This window comes from Carettochelys insculpta, chromosome 2 (genome assembly GCF_033958435.1).
Source record: "Carettochelys insculpta isolate YL-2023 chromosome 2, ASM3395843v1, whole genome shotgun sequence".
Lineage (NCBI taxonomy): Eukaryota > Metazoa > Chordata > Testudines > Carettochelyidae > Carettochelys > Carettochelys insculpta.
The window spans coordinates 67,351,441-67,363,707 of record NC_134138.1 but is presented as its reverse complement, the minus strand read 5'-3'; the positions used below and the strand labels follow the sequence as shown (position 1 = coordinate 67,363,707).

At 41.4% G+C, this 12,267-nt stretch overlaps 1 protein-coding gene across 1 annotated transcript in view; it reads right to left on the bottom strand.

The window, feature by feature from the left end:
- Positions 1–12,267, bottom strand: part of MYBL1 (MYB proto-oncogene like 1) — a 33,037-nt gene that overhangs the window by 15,440 nt on the left and 5,330 nt on the right. Inside the window, exons 2-7 of the mRNA XM_074985750.1 lie at positions 9,975–10,080; positions 9,824–9,895; positions 4,849–4,941; positions 3,110–3,330; positions 1,623–1,806; positions 857–931 (exon numbers count right to left, since the gene is read on the bottom strand). Coding sequence (XP_074841851.1) covers positions 857–931; positions 1,623–1,806; positions 3,110–3,330; positions 4,849–4,941; positions 9,824–9,895; positions 9,975–10,080 — 751 coding nt within the window. The remainder of the gene's footprint in view (positions 1–856; positions 932–1,622; positions 1,807–3,109; positions 3,331–4,848; positions 4,942–9,823; positions 9,896–9,974; positions 10,081–12,267) is intronic.

The following is a 12,267-nucleotide window of genomic DNA, read 5'->3' as shown; positions in this document are numbered from 1 at the left end:
CAACAGGTGCTAATATTGTGTTTACACTAGTGCTCCAACCAGTGAAAGCAGACTGGTTATAAAAAAACAGGGAAGTTTTTGGAGAAACAAGCATCGCTTAGAAAAGCTTTAAAAATCGTAGTCAATATGCATATCAGTGATAAGTTTCAGATATAGTTACTAAGCCACAGTTTTAAAAGAGTTTTAAACGAGGGCATCATTTTTAATATCTTTCTATAGCAATACCTACAGCAGGTTAACAGCATCACCTGTTCCTTTCAAGGCTATCCTGGGGTGTTCTTTCAGGGTTTGGAGCCATACGAAGTATGGCAGGAAGGAAGAATGGACAATATTATTCAAAGCTGAACTACACTGCAAAATCAAAGTTAAATTACAGGTGTTCTGCACAGAAGTCCATGCCTATCTAACTGTGGGATGAGCATGCCACATAAAAAAGTTAGTTTAATTTAGTTTTTCCTAATTCATACATTTTTTGCCATTTCCTAGTCCACTAACCATATCCCATATACCAGCCAATTGTACCGTCCAAGCTGCTGACTGGGGTGGCGCAGGAGAAGGGCAGTCTTTTGAAATCAATGGCCCAAGGGCTCCCAGTCACCACTGATCCCTGCCTTGTCCTGGCTGCCAGGGACAGGGCACAGCATGCAAGGGGCTGGACAACAGGAGAAGGACAGAGCCACCCTCATATACCCCCTCACAGACCAAGGAGAAACCAAAGGTGGGCAGAGGGGGAGGAATGACATGAATCCACAACATACACAAGGATTCTGTTCATAGGTGACATCACACTAAGAAATGAAACAGAATAAGTCATCAGTCCTAACCTTATTTCATTCACGTATCCAATGAAAATTACCTGAATAAAGTTGGAAGAAATAGGAACATGTTCCAAGCAATCACCTTCTGATGAGACATACTGGTAACCAGGAATCTAAAAGAATTCAAAAAATTATCTTTGTACATTACAAAAGAAAAAGAACTTTAGAAACTGATTGGAAGCCAAACAGATTCAAATTTTAGAAAAACAGTATAATTTTAATTAAAGAGTTTTGAAAACAAATTACTCAAGGTCTGAAAATGGACTTCATTTAAGTGATCTTTCATTTTATAGATGAATGTCTATTTTAAAAACTTAATTTTGAACCTGAAAAAACAAAATAAAACTACATAATTGTAATTTTATGTTGTGCAGACTAAAATCTGCATTGCAGACTTTTTAAAGCAGTCATGTTTTTAAAAAAAAGTTGTAAGCAAATTTACCCGTTACCACAAATTGATACATTTAAAAGGCAGTCCGCTTTCTACTTCACAGTTCATTCAATGTGAAAACAAAAACAAAAGACAGATGTACTTTCAAATTTTTAGAGTTGCAAGGTTTGAGTGGGGCATTCTGCAGGGAAATTTTTACTTGGAAAACTGCCAAACTGAATTTAAAAGAAATCAAGGAAACAGTTTAACGTCAGTCGGTTTTCATGTTTCCTTTAACAAAACATAATTTCGGTCAAAATTAAATTGACAGTTGGTCTCTTCAGTGGCCAACTTATATTTTATACAAATGCCCACAGTATAGCAGTAGTACACACTCTAAGAAATGAATTTTTGCATGTACATTTAAAACTTACTTGTGCCTGAACAGGTATGTAAAACTGATTCGGGGTTTGTAAATGTTCTGCAGTGGCACAAGGTTTGTTTTGAAGTTTTGATGAATTAGGCTGTTCTGTCTTGATTCCATCCTGTAAGTAGCCTTCTTGTTCCACTTTTCTTCGCATAGTGGAATTCCAATGATTTTTTATTGAATTGTCTGTCCTAAAAGTAAGATTGTAAGAAGGTAACTTGGCTTCTGTATTTCAGAAACAATTTTTAGTTATGCAAATTACACAGTTTTACAAACCACCACGCTACGAACTTTGTAAACACCACCAATAATTTTTTCTCCGTCTATCACATGCATTTCACTACTTCACTAAGTGACGAGGAACATTTTTTCTTCACTCAATATCTCAACTGTTGACTATGCTATATGACCATACTGTTTTTACCTCAAACTTCCTTATCAAATATAAAGTTGTAAGAAAAAAAAAGAAAAAAAAAAAACACATCCACAAATTTACTCCTTTGGACATTTACTTTTGGATCTAAAATTTCTTTTTAAAAATTGAAAAATCAGTCAAAAATTCATTATATACTTTCTCATCTAACTACCAAACATGAAGGTCAAATTCTTCCACCATTATTGAAGATGAATCCTCAGCTCTTCAGCCCCACTCAAGATCATTAGACTACTTGCAGTAAGAATAAGGATTTAAAAAAAAAAGAGATTACATAGAGATATTTGTAGAATACATTTCAAAGCTGGTAACAAATTGACAGAAAGCCCTACATTCACAAATTTGTGCAGCTATATACAAAGGTCCACTCACTTCAACAGAACTACTTACACAATTACTTAAACAGTCTTAGTAAGTAGATCACAGTCTGGCTGTGAATTTGTCACAGATCAGTTAACCAGTTGATAAAACTAAGATTAGAAAGATTAGAAATGGCACTTCAAGTTTTAAAACACCTTAATTACAGGAAGCTTGTCCAAAACCTTTTTCAAAGTTTAAGAATGGGAGTTTTGGGGGCATGCGTCTTCTGTGGAAAATCTCAAAGGTGTCTATCACATTTATCCACCTTTTGGATATCAGAATAAGCAAACATTTGAGTAACATTTTGCTTTGCAATAGCCTTAACAAGAGATAGGAAAAAATCAGAATGCATTAGTAAGACAGTTAACAGTGCTGTTATTCGAACAATATACACAGAAGAATTTCACATTAGTGCAGCTGATAACATGTTTGTGGCAACAGACAAGAAAACATTGTTTAACCACAAGACTTACTTTTAACTAGAAGACAAGCTTTGGGTTTTTTGCCACTTTTTTTTTTTAAAAAGGTAGAATTTAAATTTTGACAAACACCACAAAACCCATTGGGAAACATTTACTGTCTGTGGTTTTTTTTTTTTGTTCAAATTTAGATAATCTTTAAAAGTTACAGGGGTTTTAGAAAGGCCTTGTAATGACTGGCTTTCGTACTCTTACGTTTAATACAAAAATGTTGAAAAGCACCTGCCAGGAAGAAGTTTTGCAATTTCAGCCCATCGGTTTCCCAAACGTTTGTGAGCCTCATAGATTATTCTGTCCTCTTCTTCTGTCCACGAAGATTTCTTTACCTCAGGATTGAGGTGGTTATGCCATCTCTCTCTGCACTGCTTGCCTATTCGCCCTTTTAGGTGTTTTGCAATTAGAGACCAGCGTTTCGGACCATACTTCTGAACTAATTCAATAACCTGGAACAAAAATCAAACAGTAGCAATGGTAGACAGACAATTTAGGCTAATAGGATTTCAAATGCAATTTTTCAAACAAAGAGCATTTGTGAAACTAACATCTTAAAAGAGGTGAATAAAAATTATTTGTTAAAAATTAAGTATTAGAGAAGATGTAAAGAGATAAACAGTGATATTCCTTTCAAAAATTATTGGCAAGTGTCCTGGTTACAGAATTATGTATAAAATCCTGCTTCTAAAGTTAAAGGAGACTATTTTGTCAGGGAAATACTTACCAGCTTTAGAGGAATATATGCTAATCAAGTGAGATTTCAGCATCACATGCCAGCTCACACACTGGGAAATACTTAATTTACTTGATTAAATGCTTAAAGATCTAGAAAACAGGACCTTGAGGGAAAATTGAAAAACTTGGGTTGTTTAGTCTGGAGAAGAGGGGTGAAAAGGATGCAACAGTTTTCTAGTAAGCAAAAGGTTGTTATATGGAGGAGGGAGGGAAACTGTTCTAATTAATCTCCAAGAATTAGGACAAGAAGCAATGGACTTCAAAGTGGTTTCAGTTAGACTTTGGGAAAAGCTTCCTGTCAGAGTAGTCCAGCACTGAAATAAATTGCCTAGAGATGTCGTGCAGTCTGTCACCGGAGATTTTTAAGAGCTGGTTAAATACCTGTCGGGGATGACCTAAATAATATTTAGTCCTGCTTTGAGTAAAGAGGAGTGGACTAGATGACCTCACAAGCATTCCTACAATTATATGATTTTATGCTTCTTGTGAGCAAGACTGTGCACATGCACTACGAATGAAAAGTCTTGCCTGTTTTTCTTAGAAGGTGAAATGTAACTGAGGAACTGAGATGATCATCACATGAAATACTAAGCAAGTAAAACAGGAAGAGAATGATTTCCCATTCCAACTGTATAAAACCAAGTTGGGTTTTTTCTTTTTGTAAACACCTAAGGGTTCTAAACAGTCCAAATAAAAATAGTTTCCACTTTCACTCAGGTTTCACTTGTTTGGTATCTGTTACATCAATTATGTTAGTTTTCCACGGAAAACAAACAAAATATGAATTAATACTAGAGTTAACAGGCAGAAAAAGGGGAGGGTCTGGGGAAAGGTTTAAAGTCTTAAGAGCCTCTTTCAGAAAAGCCTACAAACCCATTTTACCTCATCACGGTAAATCGCCTACTCAGTCTGTGGGGAGCACAAGGTATTAATCAGGTCAGATTATGCCTATGAAAGTCAATCCCAAAAAAAAGAGGTATCCTCTACTCAATGAGTTAGAAAAGCTGTTCAACCAGCAAAGGAAAGTGAGAAACACTTGAGCAGGCCTGACATTTTACATCATCCAGGGCAACGGCACATACCACATACAAACTAGTTTGCTGTTATCTAGAATCCAAGACACCAAAAACTTGACAGTGGGAATGGGAAGGAGAAAACACAGAAAGAAATTTTGTTATATATTTTCGACTGTCACAAAATAATCAAGTACAATATGAAATAGGTTTCATTACCCTCTGATCCTCTTCTTTAGTCCAGGGACCTTTAATCAATTCTGGGTTTAGAACCTTCTGCCAGCGATGCTGGCACTGAAAATCCGAACGATTCTGAAAGAGTTTTTTTTAAAAATGACTTTGCTAAAGATTATCTTTACGGACAGTTTTCCAGACCATTTTCTTCACAAATAGCAGGAGTCCCCCCAAATACCAATGTAAAACTATATAAATGAACTATAGATGATTAGTATTAAACAGATTGTTCCAAAATGGGAAAGATTCAAACACTGACTTTCCTAGCCACAGTTATAGTCAAGTTCTTTTCTTTATGAAAAAGTGACTTACTTCTTTTGTAATTGTTCTTCAAGAAGCAGATGCAGGTATGTATTCCATTCCAGTGTCTTGCACACAAAGTCAGAGCCTTTTTTACTACAGCAGGACTCATTAGAACATACATGTACTTTTTGTCCTTGTGGGCCCACCAAAGCCATTTAAAGGCAGCACTTCCCTCATCCAACCCTCTTCACACCAGAAAGAATAACTAAAGACTCCAATGCAGAAGATATCAAGGGTGGGTCACAGAATACACATCTGCACTCATGTAACTATTATCTTCACTTGGCTGCAGACACATATTCTACTCAGGTGAGTGGCAAATAGGGCCAGTCAAAGATGGATTCAGAGTCTAGAAAAATAAAGACTGCAAACTGGCCAAGTGGTATCACATCAGAATTGGATGCAGCAGTAGCCACACATTTAGTGAATATATGTGTTAAGAACCAAAGTAGTAGCCCTATAAAACATCCAGAACAGGAAAAAAAATCTTTCAGAAAAGCAACCAAAGTAGCCTGAGTCCTCACGAAACAGGCCAAAAATTTCTGCGGAGGAGAAGCCTTCACCTTTCCATAAGCCATAATAATACAGAAGTAATCTACCAGAGATTGCCTGTGCTGAACCTGCCCAGCCCTTCATGTGATCTGTGTAGAGTACAAAGAAATGAGACGATTGCCTAAAGGACTCGTTTCTCTTCAGGTAAAAAATTAATGTCTTCCTGATATCCAAATTATGCAGACCTTCTTTACCAGAATATGGTCTCAGAAAAAACACAGGTACATACATTGATCTGGCTTAAATGAAAAACTGACAATCTTTTAACTAAAGTTTATGATGAGAACACAAAGCCACCTTGTTGTTAAAGAGCAACAGGTAAGAAAGACCTGCCACCAAACACTGTATTTTAGATACCCTCCTGAAGGACGTAGTGACTATGAGGAAAGCAATCTTTTCACTTAAAGGCCAAGAGCAAGTAGGTAAGAAGTCAAATGGCAACTTCACAAGCATTGCCAAAACAATGCTGAGGTCACAAGATGGCACCAGGTCCTTAATACATGGGTAAAGGCATATTATGTCCTGAGAGACCTAACAACCATGAAGTTGGTAAATACTGAACTCACTTTCAATGGGGAATAAGCAACAAATACCACTGTAAGGTGAATTAAAGAACTCACTAAGAGGCTGGAACACTTCAAATGTAGCCTACTAGATTAACCCAGCATTGCTCAAGTCCGTGACTCAATTCGTTTTGTCTGTCTTCATTTCAAATCATTGCTTGGGGTGGGGCTGGGAATGAAAGGTTCATTATGCAGGTTGTCCTAGGTAAAGAGAACAACCCCAGCCCTTTCTCACCACAGCAGGCTGGGGCCATGTAAGAAGCAGCTGTCCACAACTGCTGCAACTCCAGCAGGCATAGCCAGAAGAGGGGGTGCATGTCCCCCAGCTGGGACAGGTCCAGGTTCATCTGCCCCCTTTGCTCCCCAGCCAAAGTGAGGAATGCAGCACATTGTGCACTTACCCCTTGCTCCCAAACAAAAGGGAACAGCCAACAATGTTCCCTTACAAATTGGGGGGGCAGAGACCGTCAGCCCCCATACTCACCCTAAAGGGCACCTGTGGGGAGAAAGGCGTGGGCAGTCCCAGAAGGCAGGTACATGTCCCCAGCCAGCCCCTTTCACTAGCCTGGTGATTCTGTCTCTTTTCTGTATCGGTTTATGAGAAGCAATCCCATTGGAGGCAAATCCCATTTTCCCAGCCCAACCAAACCCGTCCTTTAAATTATGATAAAAGAAAGCCATCCAAATTTGCTGGTCCTAACTCTTACCATTTAGAAGGAGCTCCTGAACAAACAGGCAAAATATACAGTGGATAATATCGCGGATCCTTGCTCAATAGTTTGTCTAACCCCCAGGCAATGAACTAAGCAGAGAACTTTTTTCACTAGGGCAGGAAGCAGACCTCACAGGTTGTTTCCCCACTAGTGAGTAGACCAGGGTGGGGAACCCCCAGCCTGCAGCCTGGATCTGGACAACAGCTTGCTTGGATCTGGCCCCAAAAACTCAGGGCTCTCCTCCCCAGTATCCAGCCTGTGTCGACTGGTAGGTATAGGGCCCTCAGCCTCACAGCTGGAGTCAGGCAAGCCAGGGCTGGATCCAGCCAACAGGAGGCAAGGGGGTACCAAGCAGCTCCACACAGGGCCACTGCAGTTCCCCCAGCTGGGGAAGGGGAAGCAGCAGCACCAGCAACAGCGCTGCCTGGAGGTTTTACCCAGCTGCTCTGATTGAATGGTACTCCAGCCAATCAGAGCAGCAGAGGGCATTGTCTGGGACAGGTGGAGGGCATGCAGAGCCCTATGTTAATATGTGGGTAAACTGCACCCCCATTCCTAAACAGCTCCTGCACCCTCTCTCCCATCCCAACTTCCCACTGCCACCCTGCTCCTGCCCCTCCCTCCCAGACTCCTTACTTCCCCATGACCCCTCCCTCAAATCCCCACACCCCAAACCCTCCTGCATCCTTCCTCCCAGCCCAGGCCAACCCTGCACCAGCCTCCTGCCTAGATCATCCACCCCCACCATAGTCCTGCATCCCCCTCCTGCCCAGATGCCCCAACCCTCAGCCCGCTCCTGAATCCCTGTCACCCATAACCACAGTCCATTTTTGCACCCCTCTCCTGCTCAGATCACCCACCCCAACCCACTCCTGCACCCTCTCCCAAACAGACCTCCCCAACCCGCTGCCTGCTCCTGCACCCACTCCTGACCACATGCCTCAATCTCCAGCCCATTCCTGCACCCTCCCTCCCGCCCCGTCCTCACACTACAGACCTACTTCTTGGCAGTCCCCTCCCACGCTGAACCCCTCGTTTTGGCCCCAGCCCAGAGCCTAGAGAAGCTCACGGAAATGGACTGGACCTGACCACTCCTACGGTTTGGGGCTGATGTACAAGAGGAGTGTCTCCCTTCTGATGTTTTCCAGTCAGAGACTATGTCAGTGAGTGTTCTGACGGTGGTTTCTCGTTTATTGTTTTTGTTAATGCTGCTGGCTTGTGTGGCCCCCGATTAATTTTCTGTGGGTCAGTGGCCCCGACCCAAAAAAAGATTCCCCATCCTTGGAGAAGACACTTGAACCATCAGGAGATACTACTGCTCCTCCTAATTTAACCACTCATCAGCTATGCTGCAAGGTGGAAACTACACACCTGTGGATGCAGCATTCAATTGCATTGCTGTGAAAGAAGATCTGGGAGGCGAGGCAGAGGAAGAGGATGAAGTAACAAACTGAGGCAGTCCAAAAACCAATAAAAGCCCTGGGCTGGCCAAGACATCAAAATTGAGCTGGTGTGGTATTGCTTCAATGTATGGCTGACTTGTGGGATGTGGGATTACAGGAAATATGAACATTACAGCCTCAGTCTACTTTCATGTGGACGCTTGCCTTGAGAAAAGAAAGAACTACAACATACTGAAATATATTTGAAGAACTCTGGCTTTTCAATTAGATCTTTAAAAGTATCACTTTGCAGCATGCTTTGTTATTCATCCTCTAGTACAAAGAACACTTCCTGTTGTCTTTTACAGCAAACAGGTTGACTGAAGGATTACCCCATGTGTAAAAGATGGGCTTCAGCTCACTATTCCTTTGAGAACTCTTGTGGTTGTTGGAGAACCTCCTACTGAAGAAGTCAGATAGCTAATTCCAGACTCCAGGTAAGTATGAAGCTTCTGAAGTTTGAAGATAGTCTCTTGTGGTGCAAAACTCCCAAAAGTCCATTCCCTCTTGACAAAACTGGAGAATGAATGCTATCTGCCTGCTATATTGTAAATAACCAACAAGTCTCAAAGAGGGAGGAAGGCTTGACAAAGCTCATGGATTGCCTGGAGTTCAAAGACATTGATATGTAAACTGGGGAGTCTTGTTCCAATTTCTTAAGTTTGCAACTTCTCTAGATGAGCCTATTAAAGAGGCATCTGCCACAATGGTCACAGTTGGGAGAGGGCAAGAGAAAGAAATGCCTACATATACACTGTCCCAAATCATCCAACACTCAAGATCAGGGTAGAGCTCACAGGAGCCAAATTAACTTGTCCAAATTGTGCTTGCTCAGACCAGAGGCTGATTTCAGGACTAGATGAAGAGCATGGAGGCACCAACTTGCACATTTAGTTTCACAGGTGAGAGGCCATGTGGCACATACATTTCAGACAAGATCAAGCAGTAGCAGACAGGTGAGACTTGAGGGACCTGCATAATTTGTGAACAACCTGGAATTTCTGTTGAAGAAGAAAAGCAGTTTAACTAATAGAATAGTCAAGTAGTGTCCCAATGAACTCAAGTCCACATGAAGACTGCAAACTTATTCAAGACGCAGCAACCCACTTCAGATATAATGGTAAACACAAGCATAGCACACTGGTGCTTCACAAACTGCTGGCTTCGCTTCTGAAATTAATGGAAAGTCAAACTCTTGCGCTTATGCAATAAGCCAAGAGGGTTTGGGACTTGACTGTCCCAGCCCAAGTTATGGGTAACCATAAAATAATCAAATATAGCAGTTATGTCTCCCCATATAAATTGCTTTACAGTGAACCATCTCCAAGTTAGACTTATCATAATGATAGACACTTTTATTTTTAAAAAAGTTATACTTCACACTTACTTGTAGATGACTAGCAATGAAAGTCCAATCATCTGTACCATTCTGTTCTACCAACTTCTTTAGCTTGTCATCCTGTAAAGACACAATGTAAGCTGAGAAATATAGCATTTTGATAGGATATAAAAAGTAAAACTACCTGGTCAAGAGTTACCTCATCACGTGTCCATTTTACTCTGTTACAGATCTTCTTCAACCCTTTTTGCTGTGGTACTTCATAGTCATGATCTGCATACTGAAGGTCCTCATCTTCTTCCTCGCTGCAGAGTACAAACGGAATAGTTTAAACAAACAAGGAATATATTTTGAATAAATGCAGATCACCATTAGCTCAAGAAACCCAGGGTTTTAGTTGTAACTTCCGCAATCTGGTGCATCTCTGGAAGAAATCTAGAATGAAGTATAAAACGTGCAAAAACATAACTTCAGACAATTGTTGTTTCAAACATAATATTCTTCCTCCAGAAGTGGCTCATATGCCATACTTCACAAGTAAGCAATAAATCCCATGTGGAACATAGTCAGTTTTACAAAGCCATATATTGTGATGAACAGACAGAAAATTCCTGAAAGCTTAAGTGGAAGCAAAACATTTACTTAACTTCACTACTTAGGCTTTTTTTTCACTAAATATAGCACCCAAAAATGTTTCAGCTTGCACTGCAAGTAATTAGATGAATTAGGGTGGTAATAAAATGGCTTTCTAATCTAGTAAACCTACGGATTAATGATGTTTCAACCTTCCTAATTCTCACACACATGCTAGGACATGTACTCTCATATACACAAGTACAAGTCCTAGGTTAAAATGCCAAGTAAAGAGTGCATTTTAATACACTTAGGAATATAACAGCATATATAACAGTCACACTGTTAGTTATGACAGGTCCCATGCTTTAATTTAAGGATGTTACTGTAATGGAAGAAACACGTTCTAGATTTTTTTAATCTTTAACGTTCAGTATATCCAAACCCACAAAAATAGATTCTGCTATATGTCAGTATTGGAGCCTGGATAAAATGCTTGCTACGAGCAGTGTATCAGAGTTCACAACCAGGCCTGAAACTTCTCACTGTGCATCTTGGAATGGTAGGGCTGCAGATGAAAAATTCAGCCTCTGAAAGTGGGTGGAAGGAATTAAAAAAAAAAAAAAAAGATGAGATACACCCTTGTTCAGCAACAAACCAAAGGAAGGGGGAAAGCCAACAAAAACAAACAAACAAACAAACAAACAAAAGAATGCCAAAAAGTCAAACTGAGAACATGAGTAGGGATTCCTTCCAAAAATACAAGAACTAAATACAAGAACTAAAGACAAACCATAATTTCAAATGGCCAAAATATAGCTAAGCAAGCAGGCAGAACTGAAACTACAATGCTGATAGAGGAAATAAATGGTTGAAGCAGGTAGTAACCTCTGTGGCCCCACTCTGAGTATGTTCCATATACTGGAAAAGTGGGGTAATATTTCACAACCTTAACAGCATGGCTGGAGCTGCCCCCATCCACAGTGGAGAGGGCCGCTCTGCCCATTTAATCAATTAACTCAGTGGTGCACAAAGGGGGGGGGCATAAAATGTTGTAAGCGGGGAACAGCATGATAAGTCTCCCCTGTGACCTATGCTGGCTCCCCCAGCCTGCCTCCTTCCAGGCTCCGTTGCCTCCCCTTCAGCCTCCTCTGCCACTGTTGATGAGGGAGTACAGTGACCAATGGGAATGGCACCCACCCACCACAGCACCCTCTCAGCCAACTGGAATGTGTGGAGGCATTGCCAGGAGGCACTGTGTTAGGCGATGGGAGCCGCCAGTGAGGTCCTGGCTTGGTAAGGGAGCCAGTCAGGTCCCCACAGACCACTGGCCCGTGGGATTCCCCCTGTCTCCTGAGATGCCAGTGCAAAGCAAGTGCCACTGCCTGGTGCTGGGAGGGGACAGAATGGTGCCAGTGCCGCATCCTGCCTGCACATGGCACAGCTGGATATCACCACCTCTCTGCTCTACAGCAGCACCAAGTTGTGCGGACAGTAGAGCAGCAAGGGCAACATCTACGAGGGGAGGTTGTGCTGCAGGTGAGCCCCCAAAGCCCCCCTGCCCAGCCCCAAGTGCCTCTCGCCACTTCAAATCCCCCCACATGCCCTCCAGGGGTCCACTCCATAAGCATCCCTCCCACTTCCGGGCACCCCTGGAGCCCCCCAGCACCCTCTTTCCAACCACCCCATACACACATCCCATCCTGTGGTCCTCCCTCAGCTTGGCAGGGACAAAAAGTGGGGCCTGACATAAAAAGTTTGCTCACCCCTGGATTAACTGTTCAAATGAGATTTTACATCCCTACTCTAAGGTCTATTTTCTCCCCTAGCGTAGGCAAAGCCTTACACATAGGAACTCACAGAAGTGTGTAATAGTTTAATCATTCTTTTGTCTTCTCCTTTATAGATGCATTATTTTC